This window comes from Salvelinus namaycush, chromosome 24 (assembly GCF_016432855.1).
Source record: "Salvelinus namaycush isolate Seneca chromosome 24, SaNama_1.0, whole genome shotgun sequence".
NCBI classification, from domain to species: domain Eukaryota; kingdom Metazoa; phylum Chordata; class Actinopteri; order Salmoniformes; family Salmonidae; genus Salvelinus; species Salvelinus namaycush.
In genome coordinates, this window is record NC_052330.1 from 2,146,372 (window position 1) to 2,169,772 (window position 23,401).

A 23,401-nucleotide genomic window follows, 5' to 3' on the forward strand; every position below is an offset into this window, starting at 1 on the left:
GTATTTGGAATCAAAAGATTTTTTTTATCCCCAGTTAATAAATACTCTTATGAGCTGTTGTCCAAAAAAAAAAAGCAATTTCTGAACATATTTACTTCATAAATAAAATTAGACAAGAGATACTTTACATATTTTCGGGGGTACGAAAAGTGAAACAGAAACAATATTATTTTCTCAATTCAAACACATGAAGCACCAGAAGTTTAAAGTGATACACATTGATGTAATTCATTAAAGGAATACTGCGAGATTCTGTCTATGAATTCTTTGACTTACCCAGAGTCAGATGAACTTGTGTGTACAATTTTTTTTGCCTCTGCGTGCAGTAAGAAGGAAGTTAGAGGTAGTTTCTCGAGCCAATGCTAACTAGCGCAGTGACTGGAAGTCTACAGGTACAGTAGCATACACTAGCATACGCTAGGGGTAAGCAGAAAAACTGCTTAATTGCCAGAATCTCACAGTATTCTTTTAGGACTTCTACTAACAGGGGAAATTGGGCAAATAATATATAACCCTTCAAAGGGGTACACAGATAATGCAAACTTTGAAACTAAAGCAACCCTGCCACCAAACGTTGTACTTTGACCGCAAAAATGAGATTAAATAAAAATTATTTTATTCGACACAATTAATAAATATGGAAAAACATTGGCATTTAATTAAAAGAAATACAATTTTGAAGTATTTGTGAGAAAGTTAAGCAATACTAAATCAGTTTTGAGGTCAAGGGGGTATATGCAATTGAATTGCATATTGTCTACTACCATGAGAAAATGTGAGAGTTCACTCCGATAGGCCTACTTACTGGTGCATGACACTATGTTGGGACTAAAACATTGGGTTTATCTTTAACCAAGCTGAAAACTCACTGAAAACTTGAATAGTCATTCTGCAGCGTCTCAGTTCAATGCAGGGGAGGAATTAAATTGCCCAGAGGGCAAGATTTGGCATGAGACGTCATAATTACGTCAGTTTCTGGTTGTAAACTGGTTTGAAGACGTCAGATAACAAGATGACAAGTTAAGATGTCTTTTTAATGATGTCATATTTTGGTTACAATTTCAGTAGGTAACCAAATTACAACCAGGTCAAGACATATTTTTCTGGTCGGTAAAAAGGCATTGAAAGAAGTACCTTATATAATCAGTATACAACTTGACTAAGGCATAACAAAAGCTGCCAGCCTGACATCATTGCAACCAGCTTTGCTTGTTGGGTCTGGGCTCTCAAGGGCACAGTGAAGTGTAACAGAGCAGACCGGTGTTATGGGGAATATCCTAAGTCCTATGTCAGGCGCAAAAAAATAAACAAAAAGAAAAGACCGAACTGTATGAGGAGGATTCAGTTCAAAAGTCCCACATATACACTCCATCATTGAGACACTAGGATTGGTCTGTCCGTTATGTATGGTCAGCTCCCATTGGTGATGATCACTGATGTGCCCTTGTGTACTTGCATCTGGTCGGCCTGCATCCTCATGTGGGGCACCATGTCGTACTGAGCCCCTCCGCAGCCCAGCCCCGAGTAGTTCCTCAGGCTCTCTGCGTCATACAGGTGCACCTGGGAGTAGCCGGTCAGGGCGTAGGCAGCATGTCTGTCCAGGGGCTGCATCTCCTGAGCCTGGTAAAGCAGTGGGCTCCCCTGCTGCCCTAGAGGGTGGTGGTGGGGCGAGACGTCTGTCTGACCCTGCAGGTAGTCTTTTGAGACAGACAGGCCTGACCTGGGGATCCCATCGGTGCTGGGGCTGCTGAGGCGCGACAGAGACGCCGGACTGGCTGTGTTGTTGTCGATGTTTCCGTGGGAATCCAAAACCTTGCCGCCATCATCGCGGGGATAGAGGCGCTCGGAGGTGAGGGTGAGGTTGATGCCGTTGGCGACCCCCGGCCCGCGGCACACCACGCCAGGCATGGCGGCCTGAGGGAGGGGCAGGGCGGAGGAAGTGAAGGAGCAGGGGCTGTGGCTGTTGTTGGAGGGGCCCCCCACTGGGCCCAGGGCGTCCAGTGGCCCCTTGCGCATCTGCAAACGGCTCTCCTCCTCCTTGATCATGTGCTGCGTGGCATGGATCAGAGTCTCCAACTTGCTGGGCTCCTGAGGACTCGCCCGGAAATGGTCACTGCCAGTGCCATCGCGGCAACGCTCGCCCGAGTCACTGGTGGAGCCTCCGCCCCCTTCCGGTGAGCTGACCACACTCTCTTCGTCCCAGTGACCCCTTCCTGTTAGACAAAGTGGCAACGTTTAGAAAATCTAAGGTTCAAATCTCAAAATGTATGTAATAATAATACCACCATTTAATCAACAAAACTCTTAGAGCCATCCCAAACTCAAATGTACATATTGTTATGATTTTCACAGTTCTTGCATATTTATGTAATACTCATGTGAGTTAGTGCCTATGACTGCAATTAACCCATAACAGTCTAATCCCTGCCTAAGCTATATGGAATTGTTTTAAGACGGAAGATCATTTAGCTATTTGATTTAGAATGTTAAGACCCCTTGATGTATCCCCAAAAAATCTAAATAAGTTATTTGATGAAAACTAAATGTGAGCCTTACTGCTATTAGCCCATACAAACGCATTGAATAACAGATTCACTACACGGAACAACAGATAGTCCCCCCAAAAAATCTAAAGGAAGTTTGTTCTGAGAGATTTAAGAAAGATCAGGAAGATTTTTTTTTTTTTTTTTTTTTACATGTATTTAACCCCTTATTTTTGGCACTTCACTGGTACCGGGGAACCTTCAGATGAGTCTTGTGATGAGTCGTCCTAGAGCAAAACAACCTACATGTGCATGTTCGTGTGAGTCTCACCTTTCCACAAAGGTGTCATATTAGTGTATAGCCCAAACTGTTCGTACGCCACAGACAGAAGTTGACAGATTGGCTGTACCGACTTCAGACGAGTCCCAAGACACATGTGGGGGTCGTAGAACAAAATGGAGAACACCATTGTGTTTGTGAGGGTTTTGTAGGCCAAACCGTTTGGACGCTGCAGACGATTTTGTGAGCAGGACGATTTTCAGGACGTCTCATGGTCTGACTCTAGCTCTGTCACCTTTCACCGCAGATGCGGAAGTGCGACATCTGAGACACATCCAATGCAGATATCTCTATCTTAAACTGATCGATTTTTTAATGGGGCTGTTTTTATTATGCTAATTCATTTTCCACTGGGGCGCAGACATCGACTCTAGGGGGTTTTAATACAAACTTAAAATATGACTGGAATAGAGGACCACATTTTGTAATATACAGACTGATTTTTTCATTCATCCACATGACCTAGCTGGCACCTGTTTCAACTATTGTTTGCACAGTAAGTGTGAACTTATATTTGATAATGTGCATACAACTGAACAAGTCATGTAAATCCTTAATAGACAGTGCATTCCTGGCAGCAGCCCCTTTGGGAGTTGTCTCTCAGTTTGAGGACATGAAAGATAAAAACTCTTCTTGAACAGTGGGAAATTATTGCAAACAGATGGTAACAATCGGCATACTGGCGAGAAACAGTGAAAACAACTTCCCATGGTCCATAATGCCCTTGGCCTATTCAATAAAGGAGCTACCAGGGAAAAGTGACATTTGATGATTTTCTAACCAGGTGGCTATGACCCTAACACCTCACCATGGACCACGCTGTGGTAGGAAGCGAGGTCGTAGCCCTCGCCATTCTCCAAAGATGACTTGGGCAGGGAGAGGACGGAGCGTGTTGCGTCCCACCAGGCCTCCCGTCCAGATTGGGGAGCAGCGCCCAGGAAGTAACGGCCAGCCTGGCAGTGGGCACCGCTGTCGCAGGCAGTGGCAGGATGGTGGGAGTGGGTGTGGGTGTGGCTGTGCGTGAGGTCCTCCTCGGAGAGAGCCAGGCCATAGCAGAGGGAGCCGGAGTCAGGGTAGAGTCTGTAGGCACAGGCCCCGCCCTCCGCTCCCTCACCTTGGTCCAGCAGCTGAGGGGAGGCAGATTCTGTCAGAGGGCTGCCTCCCCATTGGCTGTCCTGGTCGGACTCGGAACGCTCGGGTTGAAAGGCTGAAAACTGGAGAAAAGTTGAAACTAGAACTTGGAATATACAAGGTTTAAACGACGTTTTTAAAGTAGTAGAAGGTGGTGTTACACCCTCTCCATCTTCTGTGACGTTTACCTTAAAGACACATCATACTGATTATTGATGAAGAATGTTGTACACTAGTCATGTATTCTGGTCTGTCAAGTCACAAAGTGTGCCTTGTTTCTGGTGCATGTATTTCATGATACTAGTTTGTTACAACACCTTGCCAACAACAAGTGTCAAATTTGTATCAAATATGTATCACGTCATTGTAAGGAGGCACCGTCTCTCTTTATGTCGGCTGTTGTACCTGAACCGGGCCTAAGAGAGCATGGGAGTTTGTGGCTAAGGGAGAGATAATCAGACCTGTTCTATTCGTATTACTGTGTGAGGGAACAAGTACACCACACCGGTACCAAGTGTCTTACCTGCTGTGGGTAGGGAGACACTCTGATTTTGGCCTTGGTGTGTGTCATACGGGACTTGGTCCCCTTCCTCTCCTCTGTACTACTCGGAGGGCTGTTGTAGTGGAACGCTGGCTTGCTAGGGGTCATCTGGTCCAAGGATAGCTGCATTCCCTTATACTCAGTATCTCTGCACACACAGACACAGACGAGAGCGAGCACATTAGCAAAAAAAGATGAAACTCCGGCGCAATAGTAATCCAGTATACTCCATGAACAATTCAATGGATCCCTCAACCAACATTTTGAGAATAGACCTTCATCCGGGTTTCACAGAGAGGTGGGACTTGCACACGTAGTGAGCACATTTAAAACATATTATTTCACAGAATTGTGGCAATACAGTATATAAAATGATGTACAATAAGTAATTTCTCCAATATACTGTATATACCATTGTCTGCCAATATTTACTATTGATAGTGAATTATGTCTCTCACTAACACCTTCTTTGAAGTTGTGATTCATTTATTAAATGGGATGACAGTTAGAAATGAAAAGGTTATATAAGATGAACTAGGTTGAGAGATTAACCCTCCCATTTTTGAGAAACACATCCAACACCCGAAGCAAGGTTAATGATTCATTGCTACTGCACAAACATTGTCAGAACACACACACACGCACTTGCACTCACACTCACATTACAACCATGCCCATAATGTTAACACCATGCCTGTTGTGAATCTACACCTTCAGTCTCATCTTACATTCTCTTGAAGTGAAAATGTACCCCGACACACACACACACAACCCCTTCCCAGACTGAATAACATAACATTGACTATTCATTTGTCACCTGTATGTACATATCATACAATGTATCTACCACCTTAGCATTACAACCCACTGTCCTGGGAATGAACTCTATCAGACTTCAACGTCATGAAACGGTTCCTGTGCCAAACGCTCTGCAAACATGGCCCTATTCTTAACTTATCACATCAGCAGTATGTAATACCAGCACGTGGCATTCTAAACCCCTGTTCCCTGTCTCTGACCCCACTCAACCAGTTGCTGTAATATGTTTCTTAATATGACCCGCTCTTTATGTGTGTGGCACCTTGCAATGGGAAAGGCAATATTTGGATAGTATTTGGCAATATTTGGCATCCCAAATTGCACACTATTCCCTACATAGTACACTATGTTTGACCAGAGCCCTATGGGCCAAGGTGAAAAGTAGTGCACTATAGAGAATAGGGTGTTAATTGAAACACATACACAGTTATTGCTCTTGCAGGTACAGTAGCAGTGACTGGTTCTCCATCCTATGTGTCCTCTCGGTGACCTATGCTAGAGCCAATAGTGCTGATATAGGCTTTTGTGCAAACTCAGCTGTGTTAGCTGAATTCCACACGGGGGTCAAAGTCAGATCACCTCCCATCTGAAATAAGCCACTGGCTCTCCATCCCAGAATCCTGATTTATTAACGGAACGATGTGAACTGATGGAATAAAATGCTGTAGGTTAAGGTGATGAAATGGCTTTGCTGGTCTAGTATGTATTGTAAAAATCAGCAGTATTTGAAAGGTATTTGATGTATCTTACAGGGTGGAATTCACTCAAACCAGTGCTGGGGGGGGGGAAAGTGTTCCATCTGCCGCAAAAATACACAAATCTGTATTACTTTTAGACCATTTATAGAGGGAGAACCCAATTGTAACTCAATGTTACATCAATCAAAACATGTTTCATCCTGAATACAAGCGCAACATGTTTCATCCTGAATACAAGCTCAACATGTTTCATCCTGAATACAAGCTCAACATGTTTCATCCTGAATACAAGCTCAACATGTTTCATCAAGAATACAAGCCCAACATGTTTCATCAAGAATACAAGCCCAACATGTTTCATCCTGAATACAAGCCCAACATGTTTCATCCTGAATACAAGCCCAACATGTTTCATCCTGAATACAAGCCCAACATGTTTCATCCTGAATACAAGCCCAACATGTTTCATCCTGAATACAAGCCCAACATGTTTCATCCTGAATACAAGCCCAACATGTTTCATCCTGAATACAAGCTCAACATGTTTCATCCTGAATACAAGCTCAACATGTTTCATCCTGAATACAAGCTCAACATGTTTCATCCTGAATACAAGCTCAACATGTTTCATCCTGAATACAAGCTCAACATGTTTCATCCTGAATACAAGCTCAACATGTTTCATCCTGAATACAAGCTCAACATGTTGCATCAAGAATACAAGCTAAGCATGTTTCATCCTGAATACAAGCTAAGCATGTTTCATCCTGAATACAAGCTAAGCATGTTTCATCCTGAATACAAGCTAAGCATGTTTCATCCTGAATACAAGCTAAGCATGTTTCATCCTGAATACAAGCTAAGCATGTTTCATCCTGAATACAAGCTAAGCATGTTTCATCCTGAATACAAGCTAAGCATGTTTCATCCTGAATACAAGCTAAGCATGTTTCATCCTGAATACAAGCTAAGCATGTTTCATCCTGAATACAAGCTAAGCATGTTTCATCCTGAATACAAGCTAAGCATGTTTCATCCTGAATACAAGCTAAGCATGTTTCATCCTGAATACAAGCTAAGCATGTTTCATCCTGAATACAAGCTAAGCATGTTTCATCCTGAATACAAGCTAAGCATGTTTCATCCTGAATACAAGCTAAGCATGTTTCATCCTGAATACAAGCTAAGCATGTTTCATCCTGAATACAAGCTAAGCATGTTTCATCCTGAATACAAGCTAAGCATGTTTCATCCTGAATACAAGCTAAGCATGTTTCATCCTGAATACAAGCTAAGCATGTTTCATCCTGAATACAAGCTAAGCATGTTTCATCCTGAATACAAGCTCAACATGTTTCATCCTGAATACAAGCTCAACATGTTTCATCCTGAATACAAGCTCAACATGTTTCATCCTGAATACAAGCTAAGCATGTTTCATCCTGAATACAAGCTAAACATGTTTCATCCTGTATACAAGCCAAACAGGTTTCATCCTGAATACAAGCTAAACATACAGTATGAATACACTAGGGAAGCCTCACTCCTTATTGAGTTGTATTTCTGAGTGTGTTGGGGTTTGCGGTAAATACATAACAATAGTAAATACACAAGAGTTGAAATGCAGACGGCTTAAATGAATACGCGCGCACACACACACACACACACACACACACACACACACACACACACACACACACACACACACACACACACACACACACACACACACACACACACACACACACACACAGAGATTAAAGAGCTAGGTCAGGATCATCCAAACCTAACAATGAAAATCCAACACGGGCAGCAGGTATGAGATGGCTATCGATTTCCGGTTTACTGTGATATAGATTTTCTTTCCTTAGACACCAGGTCAATTCTGAAAGTAGGTATTTTCCCCCAATGTTTATCTTACTGGTCTCAAAGGTCTTATCGCACCCGAAAAAAACATGTTCTTTGTAAAGTAGGACGTAGCAGTAGAGATAGGCCATAAAGGGAACAAACTGAGAATGTGAGAGGTACACACAGCCCTACCCACTATCAGTCTAGCTGGGGTCATGAACTAAGTTTGTTGGTATTTCACTGATCACATTCCCAGACACTTCTGCCCAAATGCGCAGAGTCTGGGTGGACCAATGTGTCAAACTTGGCCTTCATTAGCCAATGAAAAAAGGTCGGGAGAAACTCCCCTCGCATAGGCATTGGCTCATTTGGCTTCATCTACCAAACAATCATCTCCCACAACACCTTCCCCCTAACCCTCCCCCTTCCTGGGCGCTGCTGAGGGGAAGACGGCTCGTAATAATGGCTGGAATGGAGTCAATGTAAAAGGTATCAAACACATGGAAACCATGTGATGAGTTTGATACCATTCCATACTTTCCGTTCCAGACATTATGATGCCTGTGTGACAAATACTTGATTTGGTAAGGTCACTCCCATAGAATTCTATGGTGACTCCCACTGAGGCCAGCTTTGAATAGTTGACGTGCCAGGCTTATATGCACTGTGAGCAATAGCCTGGGGACGAGGTTAGTATTTCACTAATATCACGGGCCATGAGAAGGTCATGTTTTGCATGTGGAGATATTTATGTTTCTTCATTCAATTATTTGTTGCTTCTGCTCTGACAACGCCATCCTAATTGCCCCTAGGGGTGTCATGAAGTCAAATCAAATTCAATTGAATTAATAATAATGATGATGATGATGATGATAATAGTATCTTTATATATTTAGTCCTCCACAGCTTCAGATGTTGATGAAGTATAGAAAGGGAGTAGCTTGAATCGATTTGAATGGAACCGAATTGAACTGAGTTGAATTGAACAGAACGAGACTCACGTAAGAACGTAGTTGACGCTGACGATGCAGTGGGGTCTGGAGGAGCGGCTGTTGTGGACAATGGTGGCGTAGCTTTGCACCCACACCCAGCCTCCCTGTTTGGCTAGGAAGCGGTAGTACTTAGTGGTCACCTGGCCCTTCACCAGCACTGTGAGGATCAAATGAGAGGAGATGGAGGGGTGGGAGTTGGGGAGGAGAAGGATAGGAGAAGGAGACATTTTAGTTTGGATTGTTTTGACCTATAATGGGGTCATTCTGAATGAATGATTGACAACTGAGCGCGGCAGGGGGCCGTTCCATCGCTTGCTGTCCCCATGGTGTGCTATAGGGACCACCTGCTGTGTGCCAACGAGCGGTGGCTGTTGTCCTCGATTCCACATGTCGAACCGTTGGAAAATGTATTGAAAATGATGGCCGATATTCTGGTCTGAGGCACTCAGTTGCACTCTGCTGACCATCATTCTGGCGTGTGTTCTAAAGGGGCTGAATCCTAACTTTGAATCATTACCCTTTAAGTCAGAGTACCACATGTGGTGTGGATCTCAAGTTATGATTTCCCCTGGAGTGTTGAACGGCAAAGCTAGGTAATACTGTATGTGTGTTAGAGGTCTAAGTCTGGTGTATTTTATAGTTGTGTCCTTTGATAAAAATGTATTTTCAGAAATGTATTTCAATGTGTGGGATAAAGTAAAGGAAAAGAGCCAGAAGTCCAGTAAAAGGTAGAGTCTGACGAGGCAGGGCCCAACCTACTGTAACTAACTCACACAGGTGGTGGGCACAACGCAGGTGGAAGGTGTCACAGCTGTGGACGTGGTGGTACAGGGTCTTCTCAATGAGGTCCTGGGGCTCGTAACCAGTCAGCTCTGCCACCCTAGGGAGGGAAGGAATGAGGGAGGGAGGGAAGGAGGGAGGAAGGGATGAGAAGGCAAATGTTTTTGTCCTCTCTTTCAGCCATGGACTTTCATGTATTGAAGTTCACGCTGTTCTCCCTCCATGTATCATTATATGCTCAGAGTTCTATTTGATCCAAACTTGTTTTCATGCTGAGAAGGAACAGAACGTTCTGTAAAGTGGACCCCAGTGGCTTGAGGTCCAGGATTCCACTTTAAGACAATAAGACATTTCATGCAGTAAGCCATTATAACTCCATAAATAATGGAATATATTGTAGCATTTCATGTTTGTGAATTCAATACTGTTTTTATTCCATTAAGTTGGGGACTTAATAGTCATTTAACAACTGTCACAGAGCACTAGTGGAAAAAAACATCAAAATACGACTTTAGCTGGTTTATGTCATGACTGGCTCATCAAAACACCTGCTGTAGGACTATGTAATTCAGTTATTCTCCTCCATATCATATCTTTCAACGCATGCTTTATTTGTATGTTTTGCTGTAGACCTACCTCGAGTCGAGGAAGATTAGATTCATGTCGAGGCTGGCTCTGAACATGAACATGTTGCTGTGCAGCTTGATCTCTGTCACCGCGCTGGGAGGCAAAGAGTGTCCCACTGCCACAAGGCCCACGTTCTGGTAGCAGCCGTCGAAAGGCGACATGTCCAGGCTGTACTGACGGATCTTTAGGTAACCGCTGCAGTGGATCACCTGGGAGGGGGTTTGTTGCTATTTTGTCCAGTCTTTTTATGTCATGTTTTAACGCTCACTGTAAATGTTTAAACATTTCCATAAATTATACTTACACCTACCTTTACGCTTAATTAAGTTAGAATTAATTTGGCATTTATTAAATCAATAGAATGCGTATACAACACATGTAGTACTTTCAAGTAGCATTAGGCTACATACTTCCATTGCAAATCGTCTACCTTATATCCACCACTGGTGAGGCCGGCGTTTCTCTTCGCCAGCACACATTTCATCCTCAAGAAGAAAGAGCGCTCCATCTCGCATTCTGGAAGAGGAGAAAATATCAGTCTATTATCCAACGTACAAAAAAAATGTATTCTATACGGGGTTTGATTCTCTCCAAGTTGGGCCTGTATTCGTGTAGCCTACCTTGGACGAAATGTGAGTGGTACGGCTGATGTGGAGTGAGAACGGCAGTCATTTCGTCGTGGTCGGCGGGGTGAACATATTCGTAAATACTGTTCCCGGTTAGCTCTACCTGTTAAGAATTACCTCGGTAATTAAAAGAGTATTAAATCATTCAACCATTCAAACATCATTCCATAATATCTAACACGAGAAACGTTTTTAACATGGATATCACGCGCTCTTGAGCCTTATGCATAGCAAATAAAAAAGACTCGACTCACTCGACCGAATAAAACTTGGAAAAACCCCAAAACACTAAATATGCTAAGATGAATCGGCTATGACCAGGTGCTGACCTGAGAGAGTCCCAAATGGACTGATGCTGTCTCAGATATGTACATGATCTTTCCGTCCGGCGCCACAACAAAGATGAAGCCGTCCAATGTCTGGAGAGAAAAAAAGGCATAGATGAATGCGTAGATCAAAGAAATATGAGGCCTATTCAAGAGCACTCAATGCATTCGTGAGATCGAATATCAAACCAAATGTAACAGAACATGACTAGGTAGACATATAGGCTACATTTTGAGAATCATTATTTTTAGTAATATAATATTTGACAGTAATATAGAAAATATAAATGAGTAAGCTTTCTAAATTACCTGGAGAATGTGGGATCCAACCTATCAAATCAAATGTAACATGTCTACATACATCTTAAGAATGATTATTTTCATTATTAGTAGGCTATTTTAAACCATCATATTTTGCAGTGAATGTTCTATTCGATTGGTAGACTAAGCTTCCCAAATTACCTGGAGAAGATGGGATCCCAGCTCACGTCCTACATTGTCCAAAGATCTCGTTCGACTCGTGTGACCCCAAGCTTCACCCAAACCTGAAACAAAGCGCCAATATATCAGCTGCTTTTCGTAAAACATATAGTCGTGCAATAATACACATAACGCATGTGACAATGTTTATTTATGCTGGTTTTTATTACGCCAGTTCTCTCTGCCGGCCTAACCCTATATATTTTAATAATAGTAATAATACATACAACTATGTGTGTCAAAAACATTTTTTAAAGTACGATGAAGAAAAAGCTGCAGAAAGTTGATATAAAATTAAGTGAATATCAAAACTGTAAATGCATCATATGACATCCTCAACGGAACCAACAAAACTCGATAATGCAAATAAATACGAGCGGCTCTTCTCGCAACGCCATGCCAGATAGAAAATGCTAATTGTACAAAAACAATCCGTGTCTGAGTAAAGACTCGAATAACCCACCACCATTTCGCATTTCAATATTGTCCAAACGATCCCTTCGCGTTTACACAGCTCAACAACAATACACAAATGATTTGGTCAACATTTGAAATAGCTTTTGCACAGCTCATCTCCTTATTTGTTTAGAAGTCAAATTAACCCAGGTGCCGTGGAAAACATATTTCACATTCTGCACGCATGCAAAGTAACCTCCCTCCGAAAACAACATGCGGCGTTGGTTTGCATTGAGCGTGACGCAGTGATTTAGGCCTATAATAATGGACAAGGAGAGGATAGCCTATTCTATATCTTTTTTCCCTTTTTCTTTTACACAAGGCCTATAGGCTATTTGATATTTTCGCAATTAAGCCATACTATACTTTTAGCAAAAACGTATATTTTTAGTCTGGCAATTTCCTGTTCATTTTAGCTCCACAACATGGCCAGTCGAAAGTAGGCCTGCTTTATAGACACATTCTTAGAAAAACGTTGACATGAATGTAAGGATTATATAATATATTGATATGTTGTTGTGCATGCCTGTCTGGACCTTCTTGCAGGCGCGCGACATATTCAAATTGCATGGCGCTGGCCGCTGCAATCATGGGCGAGAGGCTGTTTATCTCGCAATTCAACTCAGCTGCTTACTAATTTTGTCTGGTGTATTCGAGAAGCGAAACCGCGGACTCAATGAGCATTAAGGCTAACCTACATGTCTTACAAATAGGCCTAATAGGCAAAGAATAGATGCACCTGGCGTTTGAAGTGCTACTTAACGGACGTCAAGTGCCCTGAACCATAGAATAGTCGATGTGAACAGAGAAACTTCCCACATCTCTGCTCTAGGGATATTTTTCCGATGATTACGAGGTTTCAGACAGGCTGAGCTGTTCCCCAGTTTCAATAACCCATTACAGGTAGGCCTACACCAATATTATTCTGTTGACTATTAGGCCTAACATTAGTTTGGGCGGACAACGGTTTAGGGCTTTCTCTGTTTTAGACACATTTTTTACTATTTTAATTAGGCACGTTTTCTATTTTCATAAAGAACGCCTAGTGTTTAGGCCCCTGAACAAGGCACTGTTCCTAGGCCGTCATTGTAAATAAGAATTTGTTCTTAACTGACTTGCCTAGTTAAATAAAGGTTAAATAAAAAAGAAATACAAAATATACCAAAACATTCATCAAATTCAATACAAGCCTAATCAAAATGCTTATTTAGCCAATCGATGTCAATAATAGTCCAAAGTAATTCATCCTGTGCCTATATTGGCTACTTTTCAACTATGTTTTCTATAAGCAATTGATAACTTCTGTCAACTGCTGAAGAAATAGTTAGGCATATTTCCGTAATAATGATTTTCTAAAGGATAGATACACTGTAAAAAATATATATAATTGCTCTAGTAAATTAATATATAGTGAATAGAAACATACTGTATAAAATGAATACAGTAGAATACCGTAAACAACATTGTATTTTGGGAAAAATTCATTTCAGACTTTACCGTTAAAAAAAATACTACATAAAACACTAGCAGGTCACTTACTGTATTTATAATATTCAAAATAGAAGTTCACACTAAAAGCACAGGGCAACAAAATCAAAAGCAAGTGAGAAAACATTTGAGCAAATAATTATTACAAATAAATACCAATATTCTTAGATAATTGGTACCTGTTTTGTTATTTATATCCATTGCTTTGTTTGTGGCCATGCTGTTTTATATTATAGAAAAAAATATACAATCAGGCACATCATAAAAATAAATAATTTTCCATCGTAAAAAGTAAAACAAGCGCACAAAAAATAGGAGCTACTTGTAAAACGCAGGTCACTTGTGGAAATTAGGCGAATTGCAACATAATTTTGCCTGAATTCGAACAACTTTCTCCCTCTCCCACCCACACCCCTGTCAATATATTAAATACCAGTAATGGTACTGCCAATTAAATACTATAACACATTGGCACCGTAAAACTGTAAGCTACTGTAAAACAACATTTAAAAAAAAGATTACAGTAAGATAATTTGGTACCATAAAAAGACTACAGTATTATTATTGGTACCATACAGTCTTAGAAATAATTTGTATCATATTTCCCAGCATGCTCTACTGCAGGTACATTTTAAAAAATAGTTTCTTTTTTATCTGTGTTTTTGCATGCACTTTGATTCATTGATTAAACGTATTCTACACAAAGTTAAATAAAATCTAAACTAATCCAATTAGTTAGTTAGATTTTTTTGCATCCGTTATTGAAATGGTTGTTCCAGTTTAAATGGTTTAGATAGTCTACTCCCAATGTCCCCAACCCTGACAGTCAATCTCAATGCAAATTGCGGCTGAATGAAAATTCCAGTGGTTGGATATCCTAACTCTGGCTGGATTCCAACAGGAATTACTTTGCAACCCAGCATAATGTGACTTGCAGGTATGGTTGCAGAATACTTGTAAAATTCCCAGATTTTCCAGAAATCACAGTTGGAAGTGTCTTTGAAACAGGAAGGAATGAACAGGAAATCCGGAATCGTTCGACCAGGATATTTGGAAAATCTGGGAATTTTGAGAAAGAGTGGAATTTTGCAACACTACTTGCAGGCCTAATGTGGCCTGTAAACCATGAGTTTCAGGCCGCTGTATTAGGATAAAACTAGACATCAAAATAAGTTATTATGAGATATATAATCTATTGTCATAAAGAGTTTACTTGTCATGATAACATTTGCCTAGGAACTAACTTGGTGAAAGCCACAGGACTGAAAATGGAACTATGTCTCTGTCACTAACAACCATGGATGGTAGGTAACTGTACAATTCTCCCAAAAGGCAAGACACACTGGGAAATATGCAAAGAAGGCTTCACAGTAAGAGTATTTGTTACCATAAAACAACTAGATAAGTGTTATTGGTACTGCAAATCAATTAATGCAACAGTAAACCATAAAAAACAATATACTGTTCCTTTTTTTACAGTAACTTACATGTAACTGGTCGCCAGTAAGTTACTGTAAAATCAACAGGAAATGTTTTACAATGTAGGCTCATTTATAATGTCACAAATGGTAATCAAATATAATGTTTGCTATTTCAAATACAGGTACAGTAGGTAGAGTCCGATATGATGTACAGTAATTTGATTGATTCATGTGCACAAATACTTGGTCACAATAAAAATGTATTGTAGATGATTCTGATTAGCAATAATCAGGGATTTATAATACATAATGGCTGATAGCTTATAGGCTAATGCAAACACAATAGTGCAAAGTTACAAATAGCCCAGAGAAAGCATTCCAAATAATGGTGTTGGTTTTTCTATCAGTAGGCCTTTGTCATACAATTAATTAGCATAGGCCTATTATAGTTTTTTAATCATCAGTCCTCATTAGTCACTGTGTATCATCACATCTAAGTAGCCTACCTCGTGATTTCTTGCAACTTGCACTGGCAATTGTGTACATCAAGTGAAAACAATTCCATGTGTCTGTTCAGTTTAGGTGACCTGCGATAACGCTGTCATAACACTGTAGTGAGAATGACAGGCTGTCACATGATATGGCAGATGCTATAGGCCTATAGGCAATTTTTTTTGTAAGCTTTTTTTTCAGTTTCTTGCAATGTCCTTCCTTGCATTTGTCATGAGCTTACCTAAACACAAAACTGGGAAACTTTATGGTTTAGATAAAGTGAAGGCATTTGTCAAGAGCTTACCTAAACACAACACTGGGAAACTTTATGGTTTAGATAAAGTGAAGGCATTTGTCAAGAGCTTACCTAAACACAACACTGGGAAACTTTATGGTTTAGATGAAGTGAAGGCCTAGATAACCAATAGATGCAGATGTGTAGCAAATACACTTCCGTGTATTATTCACCATGCAGTCAGTCACATGGATGTCATGAACCCCAGACATCTTAGGGGGAGCAAATTATGTGAGGATTGTGTGAGGATTATGTGAGGATTTTTAAGCATTTTTCAAACATCTGAAAGCTTTTTCCTGCAACCTAGGGCCATAATTATTATGCTTAATTCTATGTCAAAAAATTTGTTTATTTTTCTGCATATCTAAGCATACCACTTGAGCTGTCTGTCTCCTCCTGAATGGTGGTGATTTTTCTTTAAGAGACTAAATATGCCCTCTGCATCCCTGCTAAAATGGTGAGTCTTATTCAGTAGCCTACATTTAATAATTGCTTATTTTCTAAAGTCTACCAACCTTGCCAGCAGGCATGCCAGCTAAGATAGTTAGACAAGCTAGTTACTATAACTTGATTGATAGTAGGGGTGTGCCCAGTACTCGGACAAAACTAGTATGTAACTATATGGATCATTTGCCAATTAGGATTATGACATGACACAATCATTTTTTGTAATTATTCGTGATCTGAAAAAAGTCATTTTCAGCAGGCAGTACTCATCTCTCTTTCACTCAAACAAAGTGAAGAGCCATGTTCTCTAAACAACTTTTGGCTAGTTCTTCTGTCTGTTTATACAATGGGTGTGTCTAATCCTGAATGCTGATTGATTAAAACCGCATTCCGGCCGGTGTCTATTCCACAAGTTACTACTGGCTGAATATATGACATTAAAAAGTCTACTCTGTTCTTTCTGACTGTGCAATCCACTGTTTAATCAGCCCAGCCAGACAATTAATAGACTTGATCTCCACTATAAAAAGCATCGAGACATTATCTCACATTTCTTTTCGACTAACATTTAGTTTTCAACCGCAGAGATTTGTATCATTTACATTTACATTTAAGTCATTTAGCAGACGCTCTTATCCAGAGCGACTTACAAATTGGTGCATTCACCTTATGACATCCAGTGGAACAGCCACTTTACAATAGTGCATCTAAATCTTTTAAGGGGGGGGGGGGGGTCAGAAGGATTGCTTTATCCTATCCTAGGTATTCCTTAAAGAGGTGGGGTTTCAGGTGTCTCCGGAAGGTGGTGATTGACTCCGCTGTCCTGGCGTCGTGAGGGAGTTTGTTCCACCATTGGGGTGCCAGAGCAGCGAACAGTTTTGACTGGGCTGAGCGGGAACTGTACTTCCTCAGTGGTAGGGAGGCGAGCAGGCCAGAGGTGGATGAACGCAGTGCCCTTGTTTGGGTGTAGGGCCTGATCAGAGCCTGAAGGTACTGAGGTGCCGTTCCCCTCACAGCTCCGTAGGCAAGCACCATGGTCTTGTAGCGGATGCGAGCTTCAACTGGAAGCCAGTGGAGAGAGCGGAGGAGCGGGGTGACGTGAGAGAACTTGGGAAGGTTGAACACCAGACGGGCTGCGGCGTTCTGGATGAGTTGTAGGGGTTTAATGGCACAGGCAGGGAGCCCAGCCAACAGCGAGTTGCAGTAATCCAGACGGGAGATGACAAGTGCCTGGATTAGGACCTGCGCCGCTTCCTGTGTGAGGCAGGGTCGTACTCTGCGGATGTTGTAGAGCATGAACCTACAGGAACGGGCCACCGCCTTGATGTTAGTTGAGAACAACCTTGCTGTCTGTCTCCGACATTTGCAACATTGTTTCAATATTCAAATTCGATCTCCTGCTGTTGCATAGTAGGCTATGAGACAGGCAGGCAGCTTTTCTCAGCCAGTCAAAATCACGAATCAGCATATCTTGTACGGATGTAAACAAAGAAATATCAATAGAAAACAGGTACAACTAAACGAAGTGCAGCTAGTTATTTCCTGCTTCAGTTTGAAGTGATTGTGTTAGCGGTGTTGTTGGCTAGCTCCTCTGAACAACAGTGTCCTGACGAGAGAGCACATTTTCTATGTCAGGTGAAATCGAGCATCATTAGCTCATCGTTTTGGATGTATCCAAATAAATGTCACTAGAAAACAGCGTAAACAAATGCAAATACAGCTACTTTGTAGTTATTATGGCTGCACTGTTTGACCCGACTATATGTTAGCCGTAGTTGGCTAGCTAGCAAGTAAGGGGTTTCCAGCCAGTAAGTCAGTAGAACATTTAAAACCAACTACTGGGCGGTGTCTAAAGATACAGAACAAATGTCTCTGCCAACAGAACTAATAGAACGAACAACCAGCCTGCTTGGTTAACAACCCTATATTCGTGTCAGGACTATCTTGTGGAAGGATGAAATAGTGTCAAGAAATTCCTGAAAATAACATTCTTGACCCCTGTGTGGTGTCCGGGTCTGTGGGACCCATTTTCAAAAGTTCCTAGAAGAAAAATGACACAATTAATTCTTTTTTTCAACCTGAGACTCATTGGCCTTGGCTCATTTTCTGTGAAGAACATGTAAAAGAACGCATTTTCACTGAGTGCACCGTGTGCACTCTCCTACACATTTATATTACATATGTGGTGTTCGGGTCCACTGGACCCGAGGGTAATAAAAGTGAGGGGAAGTGTGTGTTTTTATGTGAAAACAAGTCGAAATGAAACAAAAAAGGTTTCCTGTGTGCCTTCACTCTGTCTTCCTCCTCCCTGGGCCTGCTGTTTGAACATAGCACATAGCCTGTCTCCCGCTTTTCATGCACTCTTTACCTTTTGCAGTGTGTGAAACTACACAATGTCTTGCGGGAACCTGCTCAATGTTATTACAATACATTATTTCGATATATTGTAAAAAAAAAAAATCTGTATTTTCCCACACTCTACCGCAGTCAGGTGTAAATTGGGGGAGGGACACAGCAAATAAATATCTTTGCATGTGTGGCTCCTTACCACAATCAGTATGGCAAAAAGAATCTCTGCTCAGAGGGCCTGAGAAATATTTTTGCAGAGAAAGAAGCTAGTGTGGAAGGAGCGTCTTCCACTTTGGAAGATGAAGAATTTTCAGAATATGAGGATCCTGTGTCTGTCAATTCAGAGTCTGACAGTGAGTTGGAAGAAGAGAAGGAGATTGACACTCAGCCAGCCCCAGGACCAGCCCGTCAGCAGCCAGCCCCAGGACCAGCCAGTCAGCAACCAGCTCACCAACAGCCTGCAGGAGGAGACATATGGATGTAAAAAAAAAAAAAAAGAAGACAATGGTCTTCATGCCCAAGAATGAGCCACCCCACATGAACGCCAACGTGATAAGGATGCAACCAAGGCCAACGCAGATGGCTGTTACTCATACGGAGGACATAAAGTCTTCTTTTGAACTGTTCATCCCAGACACCATACAGAAAATCATTCTGGACTGCACTAATTTGGAGGGAAGGTGTGTTTTTGCAGAGAGATGTACCAAACTAATTTACTTGGATACTTCGGGGTTCTTATCCTTGCTGGTGTTCTCAGATCCAGTGGGGAATCCACAAAATCCCTGTGGGATGCAGAAACTGGCAGGGAACTTTTCCGTGCAACAAGTTCACTGAAAAACTTCCACATTATTTCCAAGATTTTCCGCTTCAATAACCGAGACACCAGACAATCTCCGCGGCAGAGAGACAAGCTATCTGCAATCAGGTCAGTATGGGATAAGTGGGTGGACCGCCTTTCCCTGTTTTACAACCCTGGGCCCAACGTTACTGTTGATGAGCAGCTTATGCCATTTAGGGGCAGCTGCCCCTTCAGGCAGTACATGCCGTATAAACCTGCAAAATATGGAATCAAGATCTGGGCTGCCTGTGATGCTGCTTCATCATATTCGTGGAAATTGCAAGTGTATACGGTGAAGCCAGATGGAGGAGCTCCTGAGAAGAACCACGGGATGAACCAAGGGGTTGTCCTGGAAGTGATACAGGGAGTCCGTGGCCACAACATCACATGCAATAACGTTTTTTAATGCGCACAAGCTGGGACAGGAGCTCCTCAGGAGGAAGCTGACGATGGTAGGAACAGTATGAAAAAACAAGCCAGAGCTCCCACCTCAGCTGTTGAATACACGGAACAGGCCTATCATTTCCTCTAAGTTTGTGTTCACAGCCGACACGTCCCTGGTGTCCTACGTGCCAAGAAAGGCAAAAATATGGTACTCATGAGTACGCTGCATAGGGATGGGAGAATTTGTGGCCAGGAACATTAAAAAACAGAAATCATAATGGATTACAATGCCACAAAAGGAGGGGTGGACAATTTAGACAAGCTGGTGACTCGCTACAGCTGAAAAAGAAGAACCGTACGCTGGCCACTTGTGATATTCTTCAACATCTTGGACATCTCAGTGTAAGACGCGTTTGCCATCTGGATGGCGTTAAACCCAGATTGGAAGAGAGGGAAGTTCCAGAGGAGACGGCTCTTTCTCGAGGAGCTGGGCAAGGCATTGCTAAGACCTCAAATCCAGAGCAGGCAACATATCCCAAGGACCACAGCTTCTGCAGCCATCGTGAGGAGGATTAAGGATGCTGGTGCCCCATCCACCCGACCCACAGAACCAACAACTCCAATACCGGAAGTAAGTGTGAGTGATGTTGTTGCGTGTGTGTGTGTGTGTGTGTGTGTGTCTGACTCTCCTACCTTGGCCTGCTGTAACTATATATGTGAGTGAGATATTAGTAAAATTCCTGAACTAAGGGTTTTCATCACTATATAATTGCAGCCGGTAGCAACAAGAAGAAGCACTGCGATGTGTGTGGACCCAAGAAGGACAGGAAGACACAGTACACATGCATCAAGTGCAAGAAATACATTTGCAACACACACACAGTAAAACTCTGTCCCTCATGTGGTGTGCAGACCAGCCTTCATTTGTGTTCAACGGGGTTCATTTATAATTTCCATAAAATACTGTATGTACATTTTTTTCCGTTCAAAGCAATAAACATCAATATTGATGAAAACCTTGTGTCATTTATATTTGTTCAAGGTAAGCATGATTTATTCCACCCATGTCTTGATTATAATAGATTTTTGTTTACAAAAATCGACTTTTATCGAAAAAAACGAATAGCGCTTTTATTGAGAAATGTGATCTGGCAGAGGTAAATGGCAAATATTAACCATGTATGCTGTCTATATTGCTTGTAACTGATATATGTTAACATCTAAGTAGTAAGTATTTTTTACGTTAATTGTTATGGCTGTATTGTTTTAAAAAACCTAATCATGTGGGTCCATCAGACCTGCGAACATTGGGTGAATAACAAAAACATGAACACCACACAAGGGTTAATGAAAATATGTAAATCATTATTTGAATATGTTGGCTACTCTCGACATCTTCTCCGGCCGAACAACAGCAATGACAACATATCCTCCAAACACCGGAACGGGCGGGGTATAGGCTGAGCCTGCTGCAATGATTGGATTAAAACAAGCCGCTCTCTCTCAGCCCTCATATCCCCAGACAGACATACGCCGCTCTGTTGTACTCACTCACAGTCAGTCACTCCTCTCGGGACACACGTCTCCCCTTCTCCAAACACTGTGTATGAGTCAGAATCCATTGCTAGTCATTGTTGTTTTGTTCAATCTAGTTATTTCTGTCGATTTTACTGAGGCCATGGGGTTTATTATGACTTTCTACTTGGCGTTGTTTAGTAGTCCTACTTTTTCTGTCTGTATAATTATTCCATTGCTGACTTTATGTCTGTCGTTATGTCGTTCTTGCTATTGTTATATATTTTCGCCCAGGCATGTTTACCAAGCAACAGACCATTAGAAAATAAAATGACTAATGTAGATCATGTATTTTGATTGTACAAATGTTGTGGCATAAGTAGGCCTATCAGGAGAGAAAAGTTTTGCAACTCTCAAAAGTGAAACAATAGGAATTAGCCTACCTTAATATAAATCTGTGTCTGGAAAAAAAATGCTGGCAGTAGTAGCCAGCCATGCATTAGGCTATTAATTAGCCCATGTCGTTGACAATTGAATAGGACGAAGTAAGTCAAACATGTGCATTTTCATATGTTGGGGTGGTAGACCAGCCTTTGAACAATCTTTGTGAATGAGTGAAGGAACATAACAATGCCCTCCAAGATGCATCTCTGAGTGATAGCAGCAGTAATGTGCACTTTGGGCTTTACCAGCATTTAAAGTGCACTTCCGGGTTTTGTCAATGGAGTAAATCTGACTATGAGTAGGCTATCATGTGTGATAAATCAAATATGAGTACGACTGAATATAAGTATGAAGAGATCACACCCCAGAGGCCTTGACATTTTCTATCCGGAAAAATTGAAAGCGACCTGAGTGGATCAATTAGGTCTAGTCCCGCTGTTTCGCGCCTCAGGTGATCAGATGCCAGTGGCACGCAGGGCGTTTTATAATTGATGCGGCCGTCAGTGTCAGTCACACAGCATAGCAGCCTGTTGAGATCGAGGGAAGATGGTGGCTAATCGCCTCCGACGCATTTCGATCCCCTGACCCCGAAAATGGCCTAAATGTAGGCACGCCGAGACGTGGATCTGCGACGATCATCCGCACGCATGAAATTACACTAGCCTACTGTAGCAACATGGTAGCCTATTGTAGCAATAACTGGAAGCTGGGGAAAAAAACGTATCAAAAGGCTAATAAGATACAACAACAACATCAGCAATGACTGCAACAGAAAGACAGCAGCTGCTAGGTGTCATCACAATATAAATATAATAGTATCATTACACAAAATAGTAGCCTAATAAACCTATGCACAGTAAACATAATATACAATTACAATAGACTACCGTAATCAGTAGGCAAATGCAGGTGAATGAATAAAAAACTAACAGAAAATCCAGATGAGAGATAGGCCTACAGATAAATGTCAAATGGCATAGCCTATATAAGAGAAGACTGTATTGTTAAAGCTTAACATATACTTACCCTGAGGGAAGACAATTCTCATCTTCAGATAACTTGTTGTCAGTCGTATTATAGACGCTTTGTCCAGCTGAGACGTGATAGCCGAGGGTAAAGGCAACATTTTGGCCAGTTCATAGAATTCGCTGTTCTCCTTTTCCCGTCTAGTCCTTGCGGCAGTTTTGGATTTCTCCTTCATTGTGTGTTCTCTCTCTCTGCCCCTCCTTTTTGTTAAATGTTAGGCTATCATTCCATTACTGTCATGTCGGTCCATCAAACCCAGAATATAGAAGGATTTCCGTTTCGTCTATTTGTCATGATTTTGGCTTTTCAACTAACACCCTTTAAAACGCGCGCTGTGGCCACGGTCAAGTGAAATGAGAGCAGCACTTCTCAGTTATAAACTGAATCCAATGCACTTCAGACGGTTCCCGAATTCCTACACCGAAACATGCGCCGAATGGATAAGTTGATATCCCGTGTTCTTCTCGTGTAAAGCAAACTGATACTGGCATTTCTCCATGCACTGAAAAACACAGGGCACAGCACAAGCCATAATATCATTAAAGGCTTACCAAT

General features: G+C 41.7%; 1 protein-coding gene across 1 annotated transcript; it reads right to left on the reverse strand.

Annotated features, from left to right (window-relative positions):
- Window positions 1–1,410: 1,410 nt before the first annotated feature.
- LOC120019569 (single-minded homolog 1-A-like) lies at window positions 1,411–23,021 on the reverse strand. Its single transcript, XM_038962874.1, has 11 exons — window positions 22,847–23,021; window positions 11,674–11,756; window positions 11,215–11,304; window positions 10,880–10,988; window positions 10,690–10,775; window positions 10,269–10,468; window positions 9,626–9,732; window positions 8,862–9,009; window positions 4,478–4,643; window positions 3,632–4,037; window positions 1,411–2,213 (listed from the first exon to the last, which is right to left on the reverse strand). The coding sequence occupies exons 1-11, from the start codon at window positions 23,019–23,021 to the stop codon at window positions 1,411–1,413; spliced, it is 2,373 nt and encodes a 790-aa protein (XP_038818802.1).
- Window positions 23,022–23,401: the final 380 nt, after the last annotated feature.

Coding starts and splice junctions, on each gene's coding strand:
- LOC120019569 (XM_038962874.1), bottom strand. CDS start 23,021: ATGAAGGAGAAATCCAAAACTGCCGCAAGGACTAGACGGGAAAAGGAG. Junction 9,010..9,625: donor GCGTTGTGCCCACCACCTGT/GTGAGTTAGTTA, acceptor TGATCCTCACAG/TGCTGGTGAAGGGCCAGGTG. Junction 2,214..3,631: donor CTACCACAGCGTGGTCCATG/GTGAGGTGTTAG, acceptor TTTGTCTAACAG/GAAGGGGTCACTGGGACGAA.